The sequence below is a fragment of the Leptodactylus fuscus genome, chromosome 1 (genome assembly GCF_031893055.1).
Source record: "Leptodactylus fuscus isolate aLepFus1 chromosome 1, aLepFus1.hap2, whole genome shotgun sequence".
In the NCBI taxonomy this organism is placed as follows: domain Eukaryota; kingdom Metazoa; phylum Chordata; class Amphibia; order Anura; family Leptodactylidae; genus Leptodactylus; species Leptodactylus fuscus.
Genome location: NC_134265.1, coordinates 9,062,992 through 9,090,905, shown reverse-complemented (window position 1 = coordinate 9,090,905; position 27,914 = coordinate 9,062,992). Strand labels below are relative to the sequence as shown.

The window sequence follows — 27,914 nt, the reverse complement described above, 5'->3', positions numbered from 1 at the left end:
ATGTGGCATACATGGGGCATAATCTGCAGTTGGGGTGCACAGCAGGGCGCAGAAGGGAAGGAGCGCGATGCGGCTTTTGGAGTACAGATTCAGATGTTTGGTATCTGGATGCCATGTCATGTTTGTAGAGCCTGTAAAGGTACCAGTAAAGTGGTTTCCCCAAAGGAGTGACCCCATTTTGAAAACTGCACCCCTCAAAGAATTTATCAGGGGGTGTAGTGAGTATTAGTATCCCGGACGTGACTACACAGCGGATGGCGAAGAGGGAATATATAAGCGGTGCGGAGAACATTGCAAACACCACATTCCCTACTATGTCCCAGTAGCTCCTATGATTGGGGGGAGTCACTCTGGGGGTCACTTTGGGGTCACTTCTGGTGTCTTTTCGCTCATAAGCTGTAAATCTGGGGTGTCCCCTGATATTCGCTCGCACAGCTTATATATTCCCTTCCTGCCGCAGCCAGTTGTGTTCTAATGATTTGGCGATTTTGGGGTTGTTTGTCTTCACATTGCTAGATGCTATATTTTCTTTATTTTTCTGCTGACGTGGCCATATAAGGGCTTGTTGTTTGCGGGATGAGATGCATTTTGTAATGACACCATTTTTGGGTGCCTACAACTTATTGAATACATTTTATTAACTCTTTTTTGCTGGATTTTCTAAAGAAAAATCAATTCTGGCATTGCATTCTACCTTTTAAATTTTTCGCCATGCAGCGTACAGTATAAGTAACATGTGACCTTTATTCTGCGGGTCGGTACGGTTACAGCGATACCTCATTTATGTTATTTTTTAATGCGATACTAATTCTGTAGAATAAAAACACATTTAGGGACATAAATCAATGTTTTTTGTATCGCCATCTTCTGAGAGGCGTAACATTTTTATTTTTTGGTTGACAGTGTTGGTTGAGGGCTTATTTTTTGCGGGACAATGTGCGCTTTTTATTGGTACTGTTGTGTGGTGATTATGACTTTTTGATCACTTTTTATAGCATATTTTGTAAGGTGAGATGGCGAAAAATCACTACTTCCGGCGGGTTTTTTCCGGGGTTTTTTTCCGACGATCACCGTATACATTAAATATTGTTGCAGTTTTATTGTTCAGATTGTTACGGACGCGAAGATACCAAATATGTATTGTTTTTATTAACTTTTAGGTTTTTTTTAATATAATTCATTTTCTATAGAAAAAAGGGAATTTTGGGGCTTTACAACTTTATTCATTTTTATCAGACACTTTATTTATTTATTTTTCACTTTTTTTCTCTTACTTTGTCATGTGTCCCTTTAGGACACTTGGATTAGTGATGCTTTGATAAAAGCATCACTAATTCTCTATTAGACGCTGCAGGACACAGCTGTCAGTGTCTTGCAGCGTCTGGAGGAAGTCAGACGCAGGGGCTGCCTGCGTCTGACTTCCTCTTCCCCGGGCAGGATCAACCAGGTATTGGGGGTCTCTTGGAGCTTGGGGTCACTGGCCAGACCCCAGGCTCCATGTTAGAGACATCGGCACCCCTCGATCTCGCCGCGGGGGGTGCCGATTCAGCCGGCACCGTCACGGAACCGCTTCAGTTCCGTGATCATGTTTGATCACGGAACTGAAGGGGTTAAAAAACCCCGATCGGAGACCCCTCCGATGGGGGGTTATGGAATGGGGTCTTAGCTGTTAGATGCAGCTAAAATCCCATCCAATTATGTCGGCACTTACAGGGAATCCTTCCCTGACTGCCCGACATAGTTTTCCTATAGGGCAGTCAGGAAGGACCTGCAAGTGCCGACGTAGATTCCCTATGGGCCGGTCGTTAAGGGGTTAATAGGGGTGCCCAAACTTTTTCATAGGACTGTATATATATATATATATATATATATATATATATGTGTGTGTGAGTATATATGAATGTATATGTATGAGTGTGTAGGTAACTGTTGCAGTTTTTGGAAATCGCAGCACTTATACCTACGGAAACACCTACAATGTCCGTATAGGTATAATGGAAGCAGAAAGTCCTCAGAGGAAACCTCTGTGAAGTTTCTGCAAAAAGCGCTGCAGGAAAAACTGATGTGTCGGCGCCGGGAGTTTTCCTGCAGCGCTTTTTTGCTGTGGGACGCTGTGTTAGGTCTTATCCTTATAGTGTGATGTACAGTATATTGAGATGTTAAGGAGGAGCTCTTACCACCTGGGGCACATGCGGTTTTATATACCGCTAGAAAGCCGACAGTGCGCTGAATTCAGCATACTATCGGCTTTCCCATTCTGTGCCCCCGGTGAAGAGCTATTGGTCCCGGTACCGTAGCTCTTCGCTGTCAGAAGGGCGTGTCTTACAGTCAGTCAGGAACGTCCTTCTTCCCAGCAGCGCCTATTGTACTGTACTGTGAGATCGGGGAGGAACGCCCCCTCCCCTCCTGATAATGCTCGTCCATAGACGTGTACTGGGGAGAGGTAGCGTTCCTCACCGCTCAGCGTTAGAGATGAGCGAACAGTGTTCTATCGAACTCATGTTCGATCGGATATTAGGCTGTTCGGCATGTTCGAATCGAATCGAACACCGCGTGGTAAAGTGCGCCATTACGCGATTCCCCTCCCACCTTCCCTGGCGCCTTTTTTGCTCCAATAACAGCGCAGGGGAGGTGGGACAGGAACTACGACACCGGTGACGTTGAGAAAAGTAGGCAAAACCCATTGGCTGCCGAAAACATGTGACCTCTAATTTAAAAGAACAGCGCCGCCCAGCTTCGCGTCATTCTGAGCTTGCAATTCACCGAGGACGGAGGTTTCCGTCCAGCTAGCTAGGGCTTAGATTCTGGGTAGGCAGGGACAGGCTAGGATAGGAAGGAGAAGACAACCACAACAGCTCTTGTAAGAGCTAAATTCCAGGGAGAAGCTTGTCAGTGTAACGTGGCACTGACGGGCTCAATCGCCGCAACCCAGCTTTCCCAGGATCCTGAATGGAACACACTGACAGTGTATTCCCGTATACCCCATATATACACCCCAAATCACCGTTCCAACGGTGTGCCCCCCCCACCTTCACCTCAGAAATACCCTGCAAGTCCCCTAGCAATAGAATTGGGGCTATATACACCCACAATTTTTGCTACTGGTATATAGTGCCATTGTCTGACTGGGAATTCAAAGAATATATTGGGGTTATAAATACCCTCATTTCTTGCTACTGCCATATAGTGCCAGTTTCTGACTGGGAATTCAAAGAATATATTGGGGTTACGTGCACCCACAATTTTTACTACTGGTATACAGTGCCATTGTCTGACTGGGAATTCAAAGAATATATTGGGGTTACGTGCACCCACAATTTTTACTACTGGTATATAGTGCCATTGTCTGACTGGGAATTCAAAGAATATATTGGGGTTACGTGCACCCACAATTTTTGCTACTGGTATATAGTGCCAATTTCTAACTGGGAATTCAAAATGCGCAAGGCTCCCGGAAAGGGACGTGGACGAGGCCGTGGGCGAGGTCGGGGGAATGGTTCTGGGGAGCAAGGTAGCAGTGAAGCCACAGGGCGTCCCGTGCCTACTCCTGTGGGGCAGCAAGCATTGCGCCACTCCACAGTGCCAGGGTTGCTTGCCACATTAACTAAACTGCAGGGTACAAACCTTAGTAGGCCCGAGAACCAGGAACAGGTCTTGCAATGGCTGTCAGAGAACGCTTACAGCACATTGTCCAGCAGCCAGTCAGACTCTGCCTCCTCTCCTCCTATTACCCAACAGTCTTGTCCTCCTTCCTCCTAAAATTCCCAAGCTTCACAGAACAATAACCCCAACTGTCCCTGCTCCCCAGAGCTGTTCTCCGCTCCTTTCATTGTCCCTCAACCTGCCTCTCCACGTCACGATTCCACGAACCTAACAGAGGAGCATCTGTGTCCAGATGCTCAAACACTAGAGTCTCCTCCATCTCCGTTCGATTTGGTGGTGGATGACCAGCAACCCACCCTCATCGACGATGATGTGACGCAGTTGCCGTCAGGGCATCCAGTTGACCGGCGCATTGTGCGGGAGGAGGAGATGAGACAGGAGTTGGAAGAGGAAGTGGTGGATGATGAGGACACTGACCCGACCTGGACAGGGGGGATGTCAAGCGGGGAAAGTAGTGTGGATGTTGAGGCAAGTGCAGCACCAAAAAGGGTAGCTAGAGGCAGAGGCAGAGGTCAGCAGCTTAGGCGAAGCCAGGCCACACCCGGAATCTCCCAAGATGTTCCAGTTCATACCCAGCCCCGAAAAACTCCCACCTCGAGGGCACGTTTCTCGAAGGTGTGGAGTTTTTTCAAGGAATGCGCCGAGGACAGATATAGTGTTGTCTGCACAATTTGCCTCTCGAAATTGATTAGGGGCTCTGAGAAGAGCAACCTGTCCACCACTTCAATGCGCCGTCATTTGGAATCCAAGCACTGGAATCAGTGGCAGGCAGCAACGGCAGGACAAAGGCCGCCTGCCGTTCACGCCACTGCCACTGCCTCTGCCACTGCCTCTGCCTCTGCCACTGCCACTGCTGACTGTGCTGGCGATGCACTCCAGAGGACGAGCCAGGACACCACTTCATCTGCCTCCGCCACTTTGTTGACTTCTCCCTCATCCTCCCCTGTTCCTGTCTTATCTCCTTCTCCTGCACCATCAAAGGCACCATCAGGCGCTTCTTTACAACAACCCACCATCTCTCAGACATTGGAGCGGCGGCAGAAATACACTGCTAACCACCCACACGCGCAAGCCTTGAACGCCAACATCACTAAACTGCTGGCCCAGGAGATGTTGGCGTTCCGGCTTGTTGAAACTCCCGCCTTCCTGGACCTGATGGCAACTGCGGCACCTCGCTATGCCGTCCCTAGCCGTCACTACTTCTCCCGGTGTGCCGTCCCCGCCTTGCACCAGCATTTGTCACTCAACATCAGGCGGGCCCTTAGTTCCGCGCTTTGCACAAAGGTCCACTTGACCACCGACACGTGGACAAGTGCATGCGGACAGGGACGCTACATTTCACTGACGGCACACTGGGTGAATGTAGTTGAGGCTGGGACTGCTTCCCAAACTGGCCCGGTGTACCTCGTCTCCCCGCCTAACATTCCTGGCAGGGACACGAGAAGAACACCCCCCTCCTCCTCCTCCTCTACCGCCTCCTCCTCCGCCACCGCCTCCTCCTCCACCACCGCCTCCTCCTCCGCTGTTAGATTGACCCCAGCTACGAGTTGGAAACGTTGCAGCACTGGCGTTGGTAGACGTCAGCAGGCTGTGCTGAAGCTGATCAGCTTGGGGGACAGACAGCACACTGCCTCCGAGGTGAGGGATGCCCTCCTCGATGAGACGGCAATATGGTTTGAGCCGCTGCACCTGGGCCCAGGCATGGTCGTTTGTGATAACGGCCGGAACCTGGTAGCAGCTCTGGAGCTTGCCGGACTCCAACATGTTCCATGCCTGGCCCACGTCTTCAACCTAGTGGTGCAACGTTTCCTAAAGAGCTACCCCAATGTTCCAGAGCTACTGGTGAAAGTGCGGCGCATGTGCGCCCACTTTCGCAAGTCGACAGTAGCCGCTGCTAGCTTAAAATCTCTCCAGCAACGCCTGCATGTGCCACAACACCGGCTTTTGTGCGACGTCCCCACACGCTGGAACTCAACGTTTCAGATGTTGAATAGAGTGGTTGAGCAGCAGAGACCTTTGATGGAATACCAGCTACAAAACCCTAGGGTGCCACAAAGTCAGCTGCCTCAGTTTCTCATCCATGAGTGGCCATGGATGAGAGACCTTTGTGACATCCTACGGGTGTTTGAGGAGTCCACAAGGAGGGTGAGCTCTGAGGATGCGATGGTGAGCCTTACAATCCCGCTCTTGTGTGTTCTGAGAGAATCCCTGATTGACATCAGGGATAACTCAGATCACACAGAGGAGTTAGGGATAGCATCCGATCCGTCACAGCTGGAGAGTAGGTCCACACATCTGTCCGCTTCACTGCGTTTAATGGAGGAGGAGGAGGAGGAAGAAGAGTTGTCCGATGATGTGATGGTGATACAGGAGGCTTCCGGGCAACTTCGAATCGTCCCATTGTTGCAGCGCGGATGGGTAGACATGGAGGATGAGGAGGAAATGGAGATTGAACTTTCCGGTGGGGCCAGAGGAGTCATGCCAACTAACACTGTGGCAGACATGGCTGAGTTCATGTTGGGGTGCTTTACAACCGACAAGCGTATTGTCAAAATCATGGAGGACAACCAGTACTGGATCTTTGCTATCCTTGACCCCCGGTATAAAAACAACATCTCGTCTTTTATTCCGGTAGAGGGGAGGGCCAATCGCATCAATGCTTGCCACAGGCAATTGGTGCAGAATATAATGGAGATGTTTCCAGCATGTGACGTTGGCGGCAGGGAGGGCAGTTCCTCCAGTAGGCAACCAAGTTCTCACTGGTCCACACAAACGAGGGGCACACTGTCTAAGGTCTGGGACACCTTGATGGCACCCCCTCGCCAAAGTGCCGCCACGGAGGGTCCTAGTGTCACCAGGCGTGAGAAGTATAGGCGCATGTTGCGGGAATACCTTTCCGACCACAGCCCTGTCCTCTCCGACCCCTCTGCGCCCTACACGTATTGGGTGTCGAAGTTGGACCTGTGGCTTGAACTTGCCCTATATGCCTTGGAGGTGCTGTCCTGTCCTGCCGCCAGCGTCCTATCTGAGAGGGTGTTCAGTGCAGCCGGTGGCATCATCACTGACAAGCGCACCCGTCTGTCAGCTGAGAGTGCCGACTGGCTCACTTTGATAAAAATGAACCACCACTGGATAGAGCCTTCATTTTTGGGCCCACCTGTGTAAAGCACCCCAACATGAAACTCCATGTCTGTACTCAACCTCTCCAATTCCTCCGCATCCTCATACTCATCCACCATAAGCGTTGCACAATTCTGCTAATACTAGGCTCCCTCCACCCTGATTTCCCCCAACTCTGCTGGTTAGAGGCTCCCTCCACCCTGCTTTCCCACAACTCTGCTGGTTAGAGGCTCCCTCCACCCTGATTTCCACCAACTCTGCTGGTTAGAGGCTCCCTCCACCATGAATTTGCCCAAACTGGGCTGTTTAGAGGCTCCCTCCACCATGAATTGGTCCAAACTGGGCTGTTTAGCGGCTCCCTCCACCATGAATTGGTCCAAACTGGGGTTTTTAGAGGCTCCCTCCATCATGAATTGGTCCAAACTGGGGTTTTTAGAGGCTCCCTCCACCATGAATTGGTCCAAACTGGGGTTTTTAGAGGCTCCCTCCACCATGAATTTGCCCAAACTGGGCTGTTTAGAGGCTCCCTCCACCATGAATTTGCCCAAACTGGGCTGTTTAGAGGCTCCCTCCACCATGAATTGGTCCAAACTGGGGTTTTTAGAGGCTCCCTCCACCATGAATTGGTCCAAACTGGGGTTTTTAGAGGCTCCCTCCACCATGAATTGGTCCAAACTGGGCTGTTTAGAGGCTCCCTCCACCATGAATTGGTCCAAACTGGGGTTTTTAGAGGCTCCCTCCACCATGAATTGGTCCAAACTGGGGGTTTTTAGAGGCTCCCTCCACCATGAATTTGCCCAAACTGGGCTGTTTAGAGGCTCCCTCCACCATGAATTGGTCCAAACTGGGGTTTTTAGAGGCTCCCTCCACCATGAATTGGTCCAAACTGGGGTTTTTAGAGGCTCCCTCCACCATGAATTTGCCCAAACTGGGCTGTTTAGAGGCTCCCTCCACCATGAATTTGCCCAAACTGGGCTGTTTAGAGGCTCCCTCCACCATGAATTGGTCCAAACTGGGGTTTTTAGAGGCTCCCTCCACCATGAATTGGTCCAAACTGGGGGTTTTTAGAGGCTCCCTCCACCATGAATTTGCCCAAACTGGGCTGTTTAGAGGCTCCCTCCACCATGAATTTGCCCAAACTGGGCTGTTTAGAGGCTCCCTCCACCATGAATTGGTCCAAACTGGGGTTTTTAGAGGCTCCCTCCACCATGAATTGGTCCAAACTGGGGGGTTTTAGAGGCTCCCTCCACCATGAATTTGCCCAAACTGGGCTGTTTAGAGGCTCCCTCCACCATGAATTGGTCTAAACTGGGGTTTTTAGAGGCTCCCTCCACCATGAATTGGTCCAAACTGGGGGTTTTTAGAGGCTCCCTCCACCATGAATTTGCCCAAACTGGGCTGTTTAGAGGCTCCCTCCACCATGAATTGGTCCAAACTGGGGTTTTTAGAGGCTCCCTCCACCATGAATTGGTCCAAACTGGGGTTTTTAGAGGCTCCCTCCACCATGAATTGGTCCAAACTGGGGGTTTTAGAGGCTCCCTGCACCATGAATTGGTCCAAACTGGGGTTTTTAGAGGCTCCCTCCACCATGAATTGGTCCAAACTGGGGTTTTTAGAGGCTCCCTCCACCATGAATTGGTCCAAACTGGGGGTTTTTAGAGGCTCCCTCCACCATGAATTGGTCCAAACTGGGGGTTTTTAGAGGCTCCCTCCACCATGAATTTGCCCAAACTGGGCTGTTTAGAGGCTCCCTCCACCATGAATTGGTCCAAACTGGGGTTTTTAGAGGCTCCCTCCACCATGAATTGGTCCAAACTGGGGGTTTTTAGAGGCTCCCTCCACCATGAATTTGCCCAAACTGGGCTGTTTAGAGGCTCCCTCCATCATGAATTGGTCCAAACTGGGGTTTTTAGAGGCTCCCTCCACCATGAATTGGTCCAAACTGGGGTTTTTAGAGGCTCCCTCCACCATGAATTGGTCCAAACTGGGGTTTTTAGAGGCTCCCTCCACCATGAATTGGTCCAAACTGGGCTGTTTAGAGGCTCCCTCCACCATGAATTGGTCCAAACTGGGGTTTTTAGAGGCTCCCTCCACCATGAATTGGTCCAAACTGGGGTTTTTAGAGGCTCCCTCCACCATGAATTTGCCCAAACTCTGCTGGTTAGAGGCTCAATCCACCCTGATTTTCAAAACAAATGTTGGTGCCAACCTCAACTTACTACAAGGGCCAAATTCACTGCTGGTGACAAGCTCTCCTCACTGCAAGTGCCAAATACACGTTTCAAGGTGTTTTCCTACTGTCAGAGATGTGGTATTGAGTGTGTAAAGTGTGTAGTTGTTAGGCTGTGATGTTGGGGTAATAGAGGGTCTTTGGTGTGTTAGATGCCCCCAGACATGCTTCCCCTGCTGTCCCAGTGTCATTCCAGAGGTGTTGGCATCATTTCCTGGGGTGTCATAGTGGACTTGGTGACCCTCCAGACACGGATTTGGGTTTCCCCCTTAACGAGTATCTGTTCCCCATAGACTATAATGGGGTTCGAAACCCGTTCGAACACACGAACATTGAGCGGCTGTTCGAATCGAATTTCGAACCTCGAACATTTTAGTGTTCGCTCATCTCTACTCAGCGTCATCACTAGGCGGTAAGCAAAGCCCCCTCACAACAGTACAGCGCAATGGACGCTGCTGTGAGGAAGGGCGTTACTGATTGACTGACATAAACGCCATTCTGACAGTGAAGAGCTATGGTACCGGCACCGATAGATCTTCACCTGGGGCACAGAACGTGAAAGCTGCACTGAATTCAGCACACTGTCGGCTTTCTAGCGGTGTATTAAACCGCATGTGCCCCAAATGGTGAAAGGTCCTCTATAAGGATTAGGCACAACAGTGAGACGCAGTGTTTTTCATTGAGCTTTTGTCCCCAGCGCCCCGTTATCCTCCCGCCTGTGTCTGTTCAGTCTCATGGCCTTATTTCTGGAAATCCTGTATCTAATTGGTTTCAGTGGTCCCATGAGGTGCAGGACTCCCAGCAAGGAGGTGCCGGCACAAGACTAAATGGACAATGGCGGCGGACAATGGAGCAATGGGGACAGGTGAAGGCACTTTTTATTTTACACCTCCCGCCAGGCACATGGGTTGATCCAATTCCTGGACAAATCCTTAAAGGATTTATCCAACTTTATAATATTGATGGTCTGTCCTTAGGATAGGCCGTCAATATTACATCTGTGATGATACAACAGCCAGGACCTCTGCAGATCAGCTATTCCAGGACAGCGCGGCTATAGGTAATGGTAACATTTCTAGGAGCAGCGCTGTTCACTTTCCATACAGAGTGTAGCAGTAGGTTTAGGTAGTATGTTGTTGCACAATGTATGGCAGGTGAGCAGCATGGCTCCCGAGATGGTATTACCTTTAGCTGCCCTGTCTCGGCATCGCTGGTCTGCAGGGTCCTGGTGGTGGGCCCCTAGAAACAATTCCACTGGTGGGCCCTAGACACCCCAGTCCGACCCTGGTCACGGGTCCATTGTATGATGGCCACAAATGCCCAGCCCTCTGGTCTGGAGAAGAGGGGGGGGGGGGATATGTAAGCCGATGGCTGGTAAGGTAATGGAATGGGTGTACATCTCGCCCAGACTACTCAGGTGGGTGAGATGAGAAAACTCCAGAAGGAATGTTTGTTCTCAGCAGACAACTTTCATCTGCTGAGCATTTTGGTAAATGCTCAGTATTGGGCTGGATTTTTAGGAATGGCAGGTAGGTTGGTAGTGGGACCTGACATTCCACCCCCCTCCAGTCCACATTTTGGGGATGTTCCGGCAGCACCTCAGATGAAGAGAATCTGCTCATCAAGGAGGCTTAAGAAGCCAGCTCCAGCAGCAGACTTTAGGCAGATCTTAGCTGGAGAGCCAACTGAGAGGTCATATTTTTGGAGCTGTGTCCTGAATGATTCTACTGGTGTAACATCTCTGCCTGTTCAGGTCACTGCGCCACCCTCTGCTCGCATGCGGCGGTGCAGGAGGCGTGTTGCACCGTGTGAACACGGCCCTAGTTCTTTAATTGAATTTGCACCACACCCCTCTTCTGCCCCTGTTGCCTCTGTCCATGAAGTAGTTAAATTTGGTCTTGCCCTGTGATTGACAGCCTGCCTTCCTGTCAGGTCCAGGGCGGGGTCATCCTCCCCTATTTAGTCTTGGCTCACAATCACACTGGTGCCTGTTATTGCCTCATGCTTGCTGGCTTCTCCTGCTGTTATTTTACTTGTATTCTTTAGCCTGACCTCTGGCTTTTCCTATTGACTATTCTTTTGGACTTCGATTTGACACTGCATTGACTTGACTGTTACCGAACCCTGGCTAGCTGACCTCCCTTTGTTATTGTTTGTCTTGTCTGTGTTTTGTGTGTCACATATGTAGGAAGGGATCCTCTCCAAGTTTCCGCCTATTACATAGAATAAGGCCTGGCAAGAGGAAGGGACAATGGGGGGCTTCAGCTTAGGGCTCACTGTCTCTTGTGCCCCTTCCTCCAGGGTTCTCCAGCAGCTACTGGGGAATTGTCATCTAAGCAATCCCCTGAAAGAATAACAGGCCTAAAAACCTACTACCATTGCTTCCCTCCAGGTCCGCATGGATCCTATTCAGTGCTTTGCAGCCAAGTTGGAGGGAGTGGCAGGCCTGGTAGCTGAGCTAGATAAACAGGTTCAGACCCTTACTGAGGCGACTGCATCATCCCCAGCTGTTTATGCACCTTACATGGTCAAGATGTTACTATTGGATCGTTTCTCAGGGGATCGTGAAAAATTTGAGACTTTCAGGGAGTTGTGTCGCTTGTACTTTCGTGTTAATCCACATGTGACTCAGGCCCAAATGGTGGGAGTGGTTATATCTCTTCTACAGGGGGATTCACAAGCTTGGGCCCTTAAACTCCCTCCTGAGGCTGAGGAGTGGTCCGACTTTGAAATTTTTTTTAAGTCCCTGGGCTGTATTTATGCTGAGCCAGACCACATTGCACTTGCGGAATCTCAACTCCTCACCATGCGGCAGAGAGAACGCTCTGCAGAGGAGTATTGCGCAGAGTTCCGTAAGTACAGTGTAACTGCAGGTTGGTGTGAGTCAGCGCTAAAAGCTCACTTTAAACAAGGTTTGTGTGATCGGGTTAAGGAGCTCTGGGTTGGTCACCCAGATCCCCCGACTCTTGAACAGGCCATGACTTTGGCGGTCCATATTGACCGTAACATCCGGGAAATTTTAAAAGAGAGAGTAGGGCCTGTTTCCTCCAAGTTTTCTGTCTCTTCCTCTCTCTCTCCTGAAAAACTCACCTTTCCTCCCAGCACTTCTGGAGAGGAACCCATGCAACTGGGAGCTATGGACGCCAGAACACGACGAGAACATCGTCTCAGGAATAACCTGTGCCTGTACTGTGGTTCCTCTGGTCATGTCATCTGAGACTGCACTATCAGACCCTTGTCGCCTGCAAAAAAACTTCAGAAGAATCAGAAAGGGAACCAGTTATTTGTTGGGAATAAGATGATGTTATCTGTGTCTCTGTCCTCTGGGGACAGATCTGTTTCTGGCAAGGCCCTAGTTGACTCTGGGTCTGCAGCAAACTTTATTAAATATTCAGTTGTTGAATCTTTGGGCATTGAGCTTTTGCCACTTCACACACCTATGTCTGTTACTGGAGCGGATTCTACTCCACTGGCCAGGGGTAAGGTCCATTTTAAAACCCCCTTAATCTCTTTGCAAGTGGGCTCAACACACACTGAAGTCATAAGTTTCTTTGTTATGGAAAATTTGTCTTCTGATGTCATTTTGGGGCTCCCTTAGTTGAAACTCCATAACCCTATTTTTGATTGGGGTAAAAAGGAGTTGGTGGAGTGGGGAGATCAGTGCTCATCCCACTGTATTGCTTTACATTCTGTAGATTGTGTCACTGAGGAGAAGGTCTCAGCTACTAAAAGTTGGGAACGCCCCTCCAGTCTTAAAACCCAGCAGTATCAGATAAGCCAGGTGAATAAAAAACGTTTGCCTGGTCCTCAAGCGTCTGTTGTTCAAGTAGATTTACAATACAAGGCAGAGAAAATTCAGAATCCCTCTAGAACTGAATTATCTGGTGAGGGTCCGGAGGCCCCTCATAAAAGGGGGGGTACTGTAACATCTCTGCCTGTTCAGGTCACTGCGCCACCCTCTGCTCGCATGTGGCGGTGCAGGAGGCGTGTGCAGTTTAGTTCCTTGCTTAGAGTTTTTGAAGCACCGTGTGAACACGGCTCTAGTTCTTTAATTGAATTTGCACCACACCCATCTTCTGCCCCTGTTGCCTCTGTTCATGAAGTAATTAAATTTGGTCTTGCCCTGTATTTGACAGTCTGCATTCCTGTCAGGTCCAGGGCGGGTTTATCCTCCCCTATTTAGTCTTGGCTCACATTCACACTGGTGCCTGTTATTGCCTCGTGCTTGCTGGCTTCCTCTTGCTGATATTTTACTTGTATTGTTAATCTTGACCTTGGCTTTTCTTATTGATTATTCTTTTGGACTTGGATTTGGCACTGCATTGCTCGACTGTTACTGAACCCCAGCTAGCTGACCTCCCTTTGCTGTGGTTTGTTTTGTCTGCGTTTTGTGTGTCACACATATAGGAAGCGATCGTCTCCAAGTTGCCGCCTATTACATAGGATAGGGCCTGGCGAGAGGAAGGGACAGTGGGGGGCTTCAGCTTAGGGCTCACTGTCTCTTGTGCCCCTTCCTCCAGGGTTCTCCAGCAGCTACTGGGGAATTGTCATCTAAGCAATTCCTAACAACTGGCTTTTGGATTTCTGGAGAGCAAATTGCACTCCTTAAAGAGATTGGTGTCACTAGCCCGCAAAGACCTGTGGAGCACAGAGATGAGAAATGGGCTGTTCAAAAGATGACCCCAGATGATGATGTGGAGGCCTTCCTGACTGTGTTTGAGAGTGTGGCCGAACAGGAGAAACTGCCAGCTGCTGACTGGCAGACGTCATTGCACCCTAATTGACCGGTGAACCCCAGAAGGCCTATTATGACCTCTGCCAGCAAGATGTCCAGGACTATAAGTTAAAGGCGGAAATTCTTGCTCGGGTGGGGGTAACTATTGCTGTCCGTGCCCGGTGGGTATATACTTGGAGCTACCAGATAGACAAGCCTGCAAGATCCCAGATGTACGACCTGATTCACCTTGTGAAAAAGGGGCTGGAACCAGACACCTGTTCCTACAAAGATGGTGGAGAAGGTGGTCCTAGACCGGTTCACCAGAGCTCTTACTCCTGCGTTGCAGCGCTGGGTTAGACATGGAGACCCCAAAGATGCCAACCAGCTCGTCAGCCTTCTGTAGAGGTACCTGGTGACTAAGGCGGAGCTCTGTGATGACCCTACAGCGCGACCATCCCCCAGGAACACCCGGTGGAGGGCACCTCCAGGTAAGACTGTTCCGTTATTTGAGAGCGGAGGGAAAAGAGCTCGAGATGTGTTTTCTAGGCAGTCCACCAGCCCAAGAAGGGACTCTCTGCTGGAGAAATCAGGGCTGGTACAGTGTTGGAGATGCCATGAGCAGGGACATATTGCTGCCCAGTGCCCATTCACCTCTGAGCCAATGGACTGTGACGCTGGTGGGCATCGAGCATTATTTTACAGACCTGTCTGTGCTGCGGTACTGGGACTAGAGACTGGGCCTCAGGCCTGCCAAGTTGTGGTGAATGGCCATTCTGTCCAGGCGTTGTTGGACTCTGGTAGCCTGGTCACTCTGGTGCATGCCAGCTTGATAGCTGGGGACTTTATCCCGGACAAATGTATGAGTGTTTGTTGCATCCATGGGGATGTCAAGGACTACCCCATGTCCAAGGTCACAATAGAGACTATATTAGGGTCTGTTTATTATGAAGTGGGTGTTATAAAAAATCTTATGCATAATGTGATTTTGGGACGTGATTTCCCTTTGTTCTGGGATTTGTGGGGAAAAGGTACAACCACACAGCCAAAGGTGGAAACCCCACCTACGCTCAAAGTGCATGAGGAGAGTGAGTGTGTGAGAGACAGTGTGCACATCATCCGATACTGCACTCTCAGCTCAATTACACTCTGCAGATGATACTGCACACTGTCCGATACTGCACACTGTCCGATACTGCACACTCAGCTCAATTACACTCTGCAGACGATACTGCACACTCAGCTCAACTACTCCTACTACTGATGTAACAGAGCTGGCAGATGCAGCCAAGCAGAGTGCATGCCCAGCTCTGCTTCATCTCCAATGTACAGTACTGTGTCAGCACTGCTACATCTGAGATTGGACCACAATGGAAACTGCTGTAGACGGATCTTAGACTCCTCCAGTAGAACCATCGTTGATTGACCGAATACTGTACACTGGCCAATCAACACTGGACAATGCATTCCTATGGGGAAAAAGTCAGCTTGCGCATATCTCAAGCAGACAGGGATCCCGACCAGATAGAGCCCCAAAGAGCTGGGTGAGTAACATTCCCCCCCTAAATAAGTAATCCCTAGCTAACCCTGCCTGTAGATCTGTCCCTGTCTCACAGTCACATAGTTCACAGTCCCAAATTAATCGAATGTTAAATCCACCATTCGTCTAAATTGGAGGTTATCTGATTTCGGCAGCCAATGGGTTTTTTAAATTTTTTTAACTGCCTCCGTTGTCGTAGTTCCTGTCCCACCTCCCCTGCGCAGTTATTGGTGCAAAAAACGCGCCAGGGAAGGTGGGAGGGGATATGAATTTTTACTGCGTTTGCCTCGTGGTATTCGATTGGAATCGAACACCTCGAACGGCCTGATATTCAATCGAATATGCATTTGATCGAACGGTGTTCACTCATCTCTATTGGGTTCATATTCACTAATGCTAGGTTCACACCTGTGTTCGGGTCTTTGCTTGGGAACCCCCTGAATAGAAACCTAATCCACTTAAAAAAAAACACGGTGACCTGCAGACCCCATAGGCTATAATGGAGTCCGAGCTTTTCTCTCTGCGTTTCCTCTAATGTACTTTGTATCAGGTTACATAATATAATTTAGGATTCACTTCTGTGCTGCTACTCGGTGGGAGGGGGCGTAGGTAACATCAGAGATGTTTTACAGCACACTTGTTTGTACCCTCGTATTTCTTTGTGTCGGTATATCTGCAATTTATCTTTTATAAAGTATTTTACATGATTTTACATGAATACAATTAATATATAAATACTTTATTCTGGGTTGTTTCCAGATGTGCTTTGATTATCTCTATATGTTGTTTATGGGACTCCAATTGAGATATTGATTAGAGGAAGTTTATTTTATTGACTATCCTGACACTATAGCTCATGGTTTCTGAGACTACTACCAAAATTTCTACAATCTTAGTGGCCTCCTCTCAGATTTACAACTGCAACAGATACAAAACAGTATCAAAGTTTATGAGTGAATTTTTTTTGATGTTTAACAAGTTCCGATTTAGAGATAAAACATTTACCACATTCTGGACATGAATGTGGCTTCTCTCCTGTGTGAATTCTCTGATGATTAACAAGATTTGTTTTCTGAGTAAAACATTTCCCACATTCTGGACATGAATATGGCTTCTCTCCTGTGTGAATTCTCTGATGATTAACAAGATTTGATTTCATAGTAAAACATTTCCCACATTCTCGGCATGAATATGGCTTCTCCCCTGTGTGAATTTTTTGATGTTGAACAAGACTTGATTTCATAGTAAAACATTTCCCACATTCTAGGCATGAATATGGCTTCTCCCCTGTGTGAATTTTTTGATGTTGAACAAGACTTGATTTCATAGTAAAACATTTCCCACATTCTGAGCATGAATATGGCTCCTCCCCTGTGTGACTTCTCTGATGTTCAACAAGTTGTGATTTAGAGAGAAAACTTCCCCCACATTGTGGACATGAAAACTCTCTGGTGTGAGTTCTTTTATGTTCAACAAGACTTGATTTCTGAGTAAAACATTTGCCACATTCTGAGCATGAAAATGGCTTCACTCCTGTGTGAATTCTTTGATGCTTAACAAGATCTGATTTAGAGACAAAACATTTCCCACATTCTAGACATGAATATGGCTTCTCCCCTGTGTGAGTTCTTCGATGTTCAACAAGAGTTGATTTCATAGCGAAACATTTCCCACATTCTCTGCATGAATGTGGCTTCTCCCCTGTGTGAATCCTTTGATGGTGAACAAGACTTGATTTCTGAGTGAAACATTTCCCACATTCTCTGCATGAATGTGGCTTCTCCCCTGTGTGAGCTCTTTGATGTTTAACAAGTTTTGATTTCGTAGTAAAACATTTCCCACATTCTGGACATGAAAATGGCTTCTCTCCAGTGTGACTTCTTTGATGAGTAACAAGGTCTGATTTAGAGATAAAACATTTCCCACATTCTAGGCATGAAAATGGCTTCTGTCCTGTGTGAATTTTCTGATGTCTAGCAAGATTTGCTTTCCTAGTTAAACATTTGCCACATTCTGGGCATGAATATGGCTTCTCTCCTGTGTGAGTTCTCTGATGTATAACGTCCCTTCTGCAACTTTCATTTTGCTTAACAGACTGTGATGAATTAGAAGAAAGATCTTTCTTCTGAAGGGCTGAGGGTAGATCTGGGGTAATGGCATGTTCTTCATATGGATCTTTTGTAATACCATGATCCTCTGCTCTATAATCTGTAGATATCAGATGTCCCTCTGAGCTCCTGGTACAGTCATCTGACAAGAAGAATACTGATATTACTATTATTGAATAACATAACCTTATAAGTATATTCCCCACTGAGCTGCCGCTGCCTGAGACGCTTCAGACCGTGTGAAGAAGTGACGTCAGTGGCTCAGGCAGCAAACGACGGCAGCGCGGTCTACTTCATTAGTATTCACTGTGCTGAGACAGAGGTCAGTGATAGTGAATAGTAATGAAACGGGGCAGAAGACGCCACCACTGCTCTAGGTCACTGTAGAGCCCCTCGAGATGGCCCACTTAATAGTTTTAGTGCCGGCCTCTGACAACACAAAGTGGGTGCAACGTACTTTCTTCATCTCGCCCCACAACCTGCAGTAGTGACCCCTTCCCCTCACACCTTCTCCAATCTCTGTCGCCTGCTGTCACTACTTACCTTACTAAAATATTTAACCTCTCTCTCTCTTCTGGAATCTTCCCATCCTCCTTCAAGCATGCTGTTATAACCCTGCTACTGAAAAAACCCTCCCTGGACCCATCCTGTGCTGCTAACTATCGACCCGTCTCTAACCTCCCCTTCATCTCTAAACTTTTGGAACGCCTGGTTTATTCTCGGTTAATCCGTTATCTCTCTGCTAACTCTCTGCTTGACCCCTTACAATCTGGTTTCTGCGCTCTGTACTCTACTGAAACAGCTCTCACAAAAGTCTCTAATGATCTACTAAAGGCTAAATCCAATGGTAACTTCTCTCTTCTTATTCTTTTGGACCTCTCTGCAGCTTTTGACACTGTTGACCATCAACTTCTCCTCACTATGCTCCGCTCAGTCGGCCTCAATGACACTGCGCTCTCCTGGTTCTCCTCTTATCTCTCAGACCGCACTTTCAGTGTATCATTCGCGGGCTCTGTTTCCTCCCCTCTTTCCCTTGCTGTTGGGGTTCCTCAGGGCTCGGTCCTCGGCCTCCTGCTCTTTTCTCTCTACACAGCCCCCATTGGACAAACCATCGCCAGATTTGGCTTCAGGTACCATCTTTATGCTGATGACACCCAATTATACACATCTTCCCGTGACATCACCCCTGCACTCATACAGAACACCAGCAACTGTCTCTCTGCTGTCTCTAATATCATGTCCTCGCTCTATCTGAAACTAAATCTCTCTAAGACTGAACTACTACTGTTTCCACCATCTAACAGATCTGTCCCTGATATATCCATTGCAGTCTCAGGCCTTACTATAACTCCTAGGCAGCATGCCCGCTGCCTCGGGGTCATATTTGACGCAGACCTTTCCTTCACCCCTCATATTGAATCACTTGCACGTTCATGTCACCTCCACCTCAAAAACATCTCCAGAATACGCCCTTTCCTTACCAGAGATACACTAAAGACACTTATTGTCTCTCTGATTCATTCTCGCCTTGACTACTGTAACTCCTTACTAATCGGTCTTCCCCTCACTAAACTCTCCCCTCTACAATCTATTCTGAACGCAGCGGCCAGGCTCATCTATCAGTCTAGACGCTACAGCGATGCCTCCGGTCTGTGCCAGTCGCTACATTGGCTGCCTATTCATTATAGAATAAAATATAAAGTTATTACTCTCATCCACAAGGCTCTCCATAATGCCACACCTCCCTACATTTCTTCCCTCATCTCTGTCTACCGCCCAACCCGTGCTCTCTGCTCACTCAATGACCTAACACTTACATCCTCTATTATCAGAACCTCCCACGCTCATATACAAGACTTCTCCCGAGCTGCACCACTTCTCTGGAATGCTCTACCCCGGACAATCAGATTAACTGCCAACTTCTACAGCTTCAAACGCAAACTAAAGACGCATCTTTTCAGACAAGCCTATCACAATTCCTAATGCACAAAATTGTCTGAACACTGTATAAGCAATGCCGCCCCTGCTACCTCTTGTGTCACCCTCTCTACCTCATAGATTGTAAGCTCTTTTGAGCAGGGCCCTCAGTCCCATTGTGTGAAATGACGTTCTTTGTTATGTATGTCTGTATCTGAACCTTATAAATTGTACAGTGCTGCGGAATATGTTGGCGCTATATAAATAAAATGTATTATTATTATTGGGCACCGAAATGGCAGATTTCTTTAAAAATTTCAATTTTGTACAATAATTTTTGGGAAGTATTTTTAGGCTTAAAATGAAAATACCCCTTGATACATTCCTGGGTGTAGTTTCTAAAATGGGGTCACTTTTGAGGGGTTTCCATTGTATAGATACTTTAGGGGCTCTGCAAATGCGATATGGCACCTGAGAATTATTCCAGCAACATCTGCCCTCCAAAAGCCAAATAGTGCTATTCCCATTCTGAGCCCCCCCATGTTCCCATACAGCAGATTATAACCACATATGGGGTATTGCCGTTTTTAGGAGAAAATGTTTAATAAACTGTGGGGGGATTTTTCTCCCTTAACCCCTTGTGAGAATGAAAACTTTGGGGATAAAGGGACATTCTATTAATTTTTAACCTAAACATCCTAAGGTTAGTGAAATCTGTGAAACGGCTATAGGGTCAAAATACTCACTATAACCCTTAAAGAATACCTGAATTGGGTCATTTAATGGGAGGTTCTATCATTATGCCACCTATTCCTGTCTGCAAACATAGCTTGGTACAGGAAAAAAAAAAAAATCACATACTCAAAATTTCCAAAATTTGCTTATAAATTTGATAAACTTGTAATGTGCACAGGAGTCAGAGGATTTTTGGAGTTGATGAAGAGGTTTGTGCACATGTCAGGAGGAATTTTGAGAAAACACTCCACAAACAAAGTCTGGCATCCAGAAGCTACTAATACAGCTGATCTGTGTGGGTTTTCAGGTGTTAAACCCTCACCGATTATATACTGACAGATTATATACTGATATATAATATACTGACAAACCGATGAGCCGTCCTGGGGATTATTTAACAGTATAAAAAAATTGGCTGGAAAAACCCCTTTACGTGATCTGATGCTTGTTAGGATAGAAGTGTGAGCAATGCAAGACTAGGTCATGGAGGTCATCACCGTGTGGAGGTAGTGTGCGACCGGGGCCTAGTATAGAGGTAATACTGGTCTATACATCATGTGTTTTGTTTGGTAATTACAGTCCTATGAAAAAGTAGTAGTAGCTCCTCCTTTTGCCTCTAGTCGCTTCCTGTAGCTTTCAATCAGTTCCTGGATCCTGGATGAAGGGATTTTGGACCATTCCTCTTTACAAAACAATTCCAGTTCAGTTCAGTTTGATGGTGGCCAAGCATGGACAGCCCGCTCTCAAATGATCCCTCAGATGTTCAATGATATTCAGGTCTGGGGACTGGGATGGCCATTCCAGAACATTGTAATTGTTCCTCTGCATGAATGCCTGAGTCGATTTGGAGCGGTGTTTTGGATCATTGTCTTGCTGAAATCTCCATCCCCGGCGTAACTTCAACTTCGTCACTGATTCTTGAACATTATTCTCAAGAATCTGCCGATACTGAGTGGAATCCATGCGACCCTCAACTTTAACAAGATTCCCGATGCCAGCATTGGCCACACAGCCCCAAAGCATGATGGAACCTCCACCAAATTTTACAGTGGGTAGCATGTGTTTTTCTTGGAATGCTGTTTTTTTTGGACGCCATGCATAACGCCTTTTTGTATGACCAAACAACTCAATCTTTGTTTCATCAGTCCACAGGACCTTCTTCCAAAATGAAGCTGGCTTGTCCAAATGTGCTTTTGCATACCTCAGGCGACTCTGTTTGTGGCGTGCTTGCAGAAATGGCTTCTTTCTCATCACTCTCCCATACAGCTTCTCCTTGTGCAAAGTGCGCTGTATTGTTGGCCGATGCACAGTGACACCATCTGCAGCAAGATGATGCTGCAGCTCTTTGGAGGTGATCTGTGGATTGTCCTTGACTGTTCCCACCATTCTTCTTCTCTGCCTTTCTGATATTTTTCTTGGCCTGCCACTTCTGGGCTTAACAAGAACTGTCCCTCTGGTCTTTCATTTCCTTACTATGTTCCTCACAGTGGAAACTGACAGGTTAAATCTCTGAGACAACTTTTTGTATCCTTCCCCTGAACAACTATGTGGAACAATCTTTGTTTTCAGATCATTTGAGAGCGGGCTGTCCATGCTCGGTGACCATCAAACTGAACTGAACTTGAACTTGTTTTGTAAAAAGGAATGGTCCAAAATACCTTCATCCAGGATCCAGGAACTGATTAAAAGCTACAGGAAGCGACTAGAGGCAAAAGGAGGAGCTACTAAATATTAATGTCACTTTTCTGTGGAGGGGCCCAGACTTTTGCATCGGTCAAATTTTGGTTTAATGCATATTGCACATTTTCTGTTAGTACAATAATCCTCATTTCAATCCTGAAATATTACTGTGTCCATCAGTTATTAGATAGATCAGACTGACATGGCAAACACTAAAATATTTAGAACTAAGAATGATTAAGATTAATAGGGGGGCACAAACTTTCTCATAGGACTGTATCTTTGGTAATAATTCTCACCAATATAGTGGTACAGACATATTCACTTTTTTTTCCTTTTTCCTAATCTTTCAATGTCTGAATAGAATCAGTGACCCTTCTGTGCTTTATATAGTGGTGACTCCTCACCTGGGCGGGTCCCTGTAGGAATGTCCTCCTCACACTCCTCATCACCACTCACATAGGGCTCTTCCTTTATTCTCATAGATATAGCATTCATGTCGCTCACATCTTTATCCTGATGGAAAATCTGTGAAACAAATAATATAAAAGTCACCGGACAAATGGGGAAGTCACAGAGAATGTTCTAGATCATTAATCCGCATGAAGATGAAAGATGTCCTGACAGTAGCTGCAGGTCTGTGAGAAGCCGGATAAACATATTAGATGGTGGCTCAATGACACCGCCCATGTATATAACCATATAATACTGCTGGATACAACAAGACTGACCACAAGGACGTCACAGCCCGTCTACACATCATAGGGAATATCTCCATCTACCTGATCATCCTGTGGAAGAAGAGGACTGGGACATCTCTCCGGTGTTGTCCTCTTACTGGATCTACCTGTAGGAAACACAGACAGGGACTGAATTCATTCTGTACATACAAATAATGGAAGTCCATGTGTATATAGTCATGTCTATTACCTGCTGATGTGAGGGGCTGCTGGTCCTCCATCATCACCTCCTTGTACAGATCCTTGTGTCCTCCTAAATACTCCCACTCCTCCATGGAGAAATAGACAGCGACATCCTGACACCTTATAGGAACCTGACAACACAATGATACAGTCATCACCCCGACCCCTCCAGTTACTGTATAATGTCCCAGCATTCCCAGCAGTGTCACCTCTCCAGTCAGCAGCTCCAGCATCTTGTTAGTGAGTTCTAGGATCTTCTGTTCATTGATCTGCTCCTGTATCAGGGCGTGAGGTGGAGGGCCCGGGATTGGGCTCAGGTCTTCTCCACATCTTTCATACACATGAGCCTGACAGCGCCCACTAGAGGTCTTCTTCACTACTGTGTAATCCTGGTTATGGGAAGACACATTAATAAATCTCACTACATACATGTCCAGAGTCCATCACCTCTCCAGTCATATCATCTGTTATTACTATAGATAAGAATGATGTCATGATGACATCATCAGAATCTCTCACCTCTCCAGTAAGCTGGTAGATGATCTCTAGGGTGAGATTTAATAGACTTTCCGCCATCTTGTTCCTGTCTCTTTCCATCCTTGATGGATCAATCAGGAATATTCTCTTATATAGAAGATACTGAGAGGATTCTATATTGTAGGAACCTGAATGGAGAGAAGATGAGACAATGTAATCACTACACGGAATTCCAGGAGGTTCCAGCAGCTCTAGTAGAATGAGCCGTGCTACCCACTAAGGAGGGGAAGAAACCCTCAAGAAGGTGAGGAAGAGTCCAAAGATACGGAGCTGACACTTGTAAAGATGACACTGACTTTCCCTGCAGCTTCAGTCACAACAAGTGATGGTTCGTCCATCGATCTCTTGGAACAGCCACAACTGTCACAGATAGATCTCCCACATTTCTGTCTGGACTACAATCTACTGGCCATAGAGGTGAAGACACTCGGCCCCTGATATTACCAGCACACTGGAACTAACTGTACAGTCCTCCCTGACCCTGACAGAAGAGGAAGTATTACAGCTAGGGTTGAGCGATCGGGATCGGAAAAGATTGGATGCCTATCGGCGATCGAGTAAATTTCACGATCGTAATCGTGTTCTGATCTTGCCTAAAAAAAGATCAGGAACATAATTTAGATCCCGATTGCTCAAACCTAGTTACTTGCACAGAACCGCTGCCGCTCCCCGTATCTCTGGGCCGCTGTTCTCTGTCCTCTCCTCACACATTCAGACGTCAGCAGAGCGCCTTGTACGCCCCCCGAGGCTAGTGTTACTGATGCTGGGAATGGGCGGGGCTTGTTGTGGCTTAGGAGATTGTGGGCGGCTACAGGACGGGGAGACGTGAGTTGTGTAGGTAACCGGACAGCAGAGTAAGTAGCTGGCAGATTTTTTAATCACTACACAGTGTGGAGTCAAAAAATTGAAGCCTTCAATATATGGACTCCACGCGGTGTAGTAAACAGTGGCGGATACAGGCTTTACAGGGCCCTGGGCAATTGTCTTTGGCGGGGCCCTACTTACTGGGGGGTCTGGGGGGTACGGGAGGTATGGGGGTCCCCCCCCCCTTGATTTTTTTGAAAACATTAGCCCAAAAAAATGCATTTTTGAGGCGTTTTTTTTAACTAGTTAGCTGTGCTTGACCAACTTATAAAACTGACCTTATTTGTGTACTATAAGCTGCATTGGGAGCACGCACGCAAGGCCAGCGACATAGAAGCATAGAAGCATTTGCTTGTAACCCATACCTCCCTTTTGAAGATTAGAAAGAGGGAGAAAATGTGAGGTGCACTGTGCGCACCGCAGCAAACTTGACTCCGCCCACTTTTATGTTGACTACGCCCATTCTCATTCATTTTTCATGTGCTCCCACACAGTATAATCGTCCTACGGTCACCTGTAAATTATATGTCCCCCCTCCATCTCTCCCCCAGTTTCATATACACCCTTCATCTGCCCCTAGTTTCATGTCCCCCCCTTCATCTCTGTCCCCAGTTTCATGTCCCTTGGTTTCTGCCCCGTGTCATGCCATTCTCCCCCCCCCCCTGCATTTGCCCCAGTGTCATGCTGTTCTCTTCCTCTTCATCTGCCCCAGTGGCATGCCGTTCTCCCCCCCTTCATCTGCTCCAGTGTCATGCCGTTCTCCCCCCCTTCATCTGCTCCAGTGTCATGCCGTTCTCCCTCCCTTCATCTGCTCCAGTGTCATTACGTCCCCCCCCTTCATCTGCTCCAGTGTCATGCCGTTCTCCCCCCTTCATCTGCCCCAGTGTCATGCCGTTCTCCCTCCCTTCATCTGCTCCAGTGTCATGCTGTTCTCACCCCCTTCATCTGCTCCAGTGTCATGCCGTTCTCCCTCCCTTCATCTGCTCCAGTGTTATTACGTTCTCGCCCCCCTCCCTTCATCTGCCCCAGTGTCATGCCGTTCTTCCCCCCTCCATCTACTCCACTGTCATGCCGTTCTCTCTCCCTTCATCTGCTCCAGTGTTATTACATTCTCCCCTCCTTTATCTGCCCCAGTGTCATGCCGTTCTCCTCCCTCCCCCTTCATCTGCCCCCAGTTTCATGGGCCCGCTATATTATGTTCCATCTTAATGTTTAACACAAACAAAACCATACTCACTTTCCATCGCTCCCCCGCCGCTCTCTCCGCAGTCTCACTCATACACATATTGTAGGCGCGATGTGACGTCATCACATCGAGGCTACAAATACCGGAGCGCAGCGTTAAAGCAGGAGCTGAACTTTGACAGCTCCTGCTTTAAACGCCTATGTATTAAAATCGGGAAATACCTCCCGCAGACCGGGACCATTTTGTTAGGTCTGGGCCGTGGGGCCCCACTGGGCGGGGGCCCCAGGCGGTTGCCCGTCTCTGGATCCGCCCCTGTGTAATACCACCCATTTATGAGGACATGACTGGTCTAGGTATAGGACACATATAGGACCTGCTCCATAATTTGCAGCTCTTCAATTTGGCCCTAACACACAACCGCAAAAACAACGACCGTGTGTACTGGGCCCATTGAAATATAATAGTCCGTACTTTTATCCACAATTGAGGATAAGAAGTACAGTCATGTGCATTACAGCTTAGATACTCCATGGGCCTCATATTAATAGCAATTAACCCCCTGTGTGCCTCACATAAGAGTTACTGATATGTGAGAGACATGGAGGTAATAATGAAGTATCTTCATGATTAGTACCACCATATATCTCACACATCAGTAACCCTTATGGTGAAGTGCACAGGGGGTTAATGTGAGGGACATGATGGGGTTAGTTGCTATTAATATGAGGCACATGGAGTTACCAAAACTAAATGAATAACTCCAAATGCCTGACATTACTAGGAATAGTAACCCCCCTCCCCCCTGTGTGTGCTTTCTTTACTTTCACTTTGCTGAAGCTTCCTCTGCTCCCTCTCATGTGTGCAAGATGCAGGACAGCAGGGATCTTCTGTATAGCGATGAGTTCCGCCTCCTGGGCTCTCCTCACCCTCTCATTGGTTGACAGAGGGCAGCCAGAGAAGAGGGGTGAGGAGGAGCATCCTGAGAGCGCTGAGTGGAGCTTCCTTTATCCATAGCTGCAGCTCCCTGCGCTGGCTGCTGTCTATTAGCCACTGCTGCAGGTACACAGTGTGCTTCACACATATACTTTCCCTATACTAATAGGGAAAGTATTCCACCAACAGGGGGCCCCTGCAAGTGCTGGGGCCCTCGGTAATTGCCCTGCCGACTGACCTGACCTGCGTTTTGTTAGGTCCGGGCCTTGAAGCCATCAGTGGTGAAACGTGCGTCGGGCATTCCGGTCTTTGGTAGGCATATTCATTATTATTTTTGCAATATATTGTGTTCAAAGTCTTTCATTTGTTAATCTTTGTGTCATGCCTCACTTGTAATGTGTTTTCAGCCTTGCACTCACCCCATTATTTAGCTACCATGCTTCCACTTGTGTATATGGCTACATGTGTGTATTCTCTTATGCACTTACATTGAGTTCTCTCTCTATTTAGGGGGATTGCTACTATATTTATTTTTATTTTTGTGCATATACTTTTCAGCTAGCTGACACATTATAATAATATTACTGGTTTATACACTTTTGCATGTTTATATTTTACTGTCTATAGTTGCCTGCCACTCACCGGATTTTTGTGGTGTGTTGGTCCTCCTATATTAGCCAGTATTTTTGATATTTATATGAACTACAATCTTGGTGGGGTTTTTTTATATTTGATTATTAATAAATACAATATTTTTATGGTGACCCTGTCTTTTGACAATTTTTCTTTAAGAGGTAGCAGGGGCGGCATTGCTTATACAGAGGTCAGACACTTTTGTAATAGAGGTGACTGTCATTACACAAACATAAAACTTTATGAGCCGTCGACAGTCGTGTCCTTTAACATGTGGATGGAGCTTGGACATATAAAGTTATCCTGAAATGGCATCATATCATGTGGGGAAATGTAGGAGCGGGGTCAGAGGAGGGTTAAGGGTTTACGTTAGAAATTGTGATCGGCCTGTCTGATAAGATGCATCTTTAGTTTGTGTTTGAAGCTGTAGAAATTGGGAGTTAATCTGATTGTCCGGGGTAGAGCATTCCAGAGAAGTGGTGCAGCTCGGGAGAAGTCTTGTATACGAGCGTGGGAGGTTCTGATAATAGAGGATGTAAGTGTTAGGTCATTGAGTGAGCGGAGAACACGGGTTGGGTGGTACACAGAGATGAGGGAGGAAATGTATGGGGGTGCGGCATTATGGAGAGCCTTGTGGATGAGGGGGAGAAGGTTATATTTTATTCTATAATGAATAGGCAGCCAATGTAGCGACTGGCACAGACCAGAGGCCTCGCTGTAGCGTCTAGACTGATAGATGAGCCTGGCCGCTGCATTCAGAATAGATTATAGAGGGGAGAGTTTAGTGAGGGGAAGATTGATTAGTAAGGAGTTACAGTAGTCAAGGCGAGAATAAATCAGAGAGACAATAGGTGTCTTTAGTGTATCTCTGGTAAGGAAAGGGCGTATTCTGGAGATGTTTTTGAGGTGGAGGTGACATGAACGTGCGAGTGATTCAATATGAGGGGTGAAGGAAAGGTCTGCGTCAAACATGACCCCGAGGCAGCGGGCATGCTGCCTAGGAGTTATAGTAAGGCCTGAGACTGCAATGGATATATCAGGGACAGATCTATTAGATGGTGGAAACAGTAGTAGTTCAGTCTTGGAGAGATTTAGTTTCAGATAGAGCGAGGACATGATATATGAGACAGC

At 47.4% G+C, this 27,914-nt stretch overlaps 4 protein-coding genes across 4 annotated transcripts in view; 1 reads left to right on the top strand and 3 right to left on the bottom strand.

The window, feature by feature from the left end:
* The window catches only part of LOC142191151 (uncharacterized), a 1,229,165-nt gene that overhangs the window by 676,641 nt on the left and 524,610 nt on the right, over positions 1 to 27,914 (top strand). The window lies entirely within an intron of this gene.
* The window catches only part of LOC142189845 (uncharacterized), a 236,989-nt gene that overhangs the window by 162,072 nt on the left and 47,003 nt on the right, over positions 1 to 27,914 (bottom strand). The window lies entirely within an intron of this gene.
* The window catches only part of LOC142190877 (oocyte zinc finger protein XlCOF7.2-like), a 77,156-nt gene that overhangs the window by 22,651 nt on the left and 26,591 nt on the right, over positions 1 to 27,914 (bottom strand). The window lies entirely within an intron of this gene.
* Positions 16,015 to 25,275, bottom strand: LOC142210258 (uncharacterized). Its single transcript, XM_075279312.1, has 5 exons — positions 25,269 to 25,275; positions 23,150 to 23,295; positions 22,638 to 23,019; positions 22,478 to 22,554; positions 16,015 to 17,512 (listed from the first exon to the last, which is right to left on the bottom strand). Exons 1-5 carry the CDS (start codon positions 25,273 to 25,275, stop codon positions 16,208 to 16,210), a joined length of 1,917 nt encoding a protein of 638 aa, XP_075135413.1. The 3' UTR covers positions 16,015 to 16,207.

Bases quoted from the DNA above. Each gene is read 5' to 3' on its own strand.
- LOC142210258 (XM_075279312.1), bottom strand. The intron at 23,020-23,149 runs GTGAGAGATTCT...TCCCATAACCAG, and splicing joins TCTACCAGCTTACTGGAGAG to GATTACACAGTAGTGAAGAA. The intron at 22,555-22,637 runs GTAATAGACATG...TGTTTCCTACAG, and splicing joins GCAGCCCCTCACATCAGCAG to GTAGATCCAGTAAGAGGACA.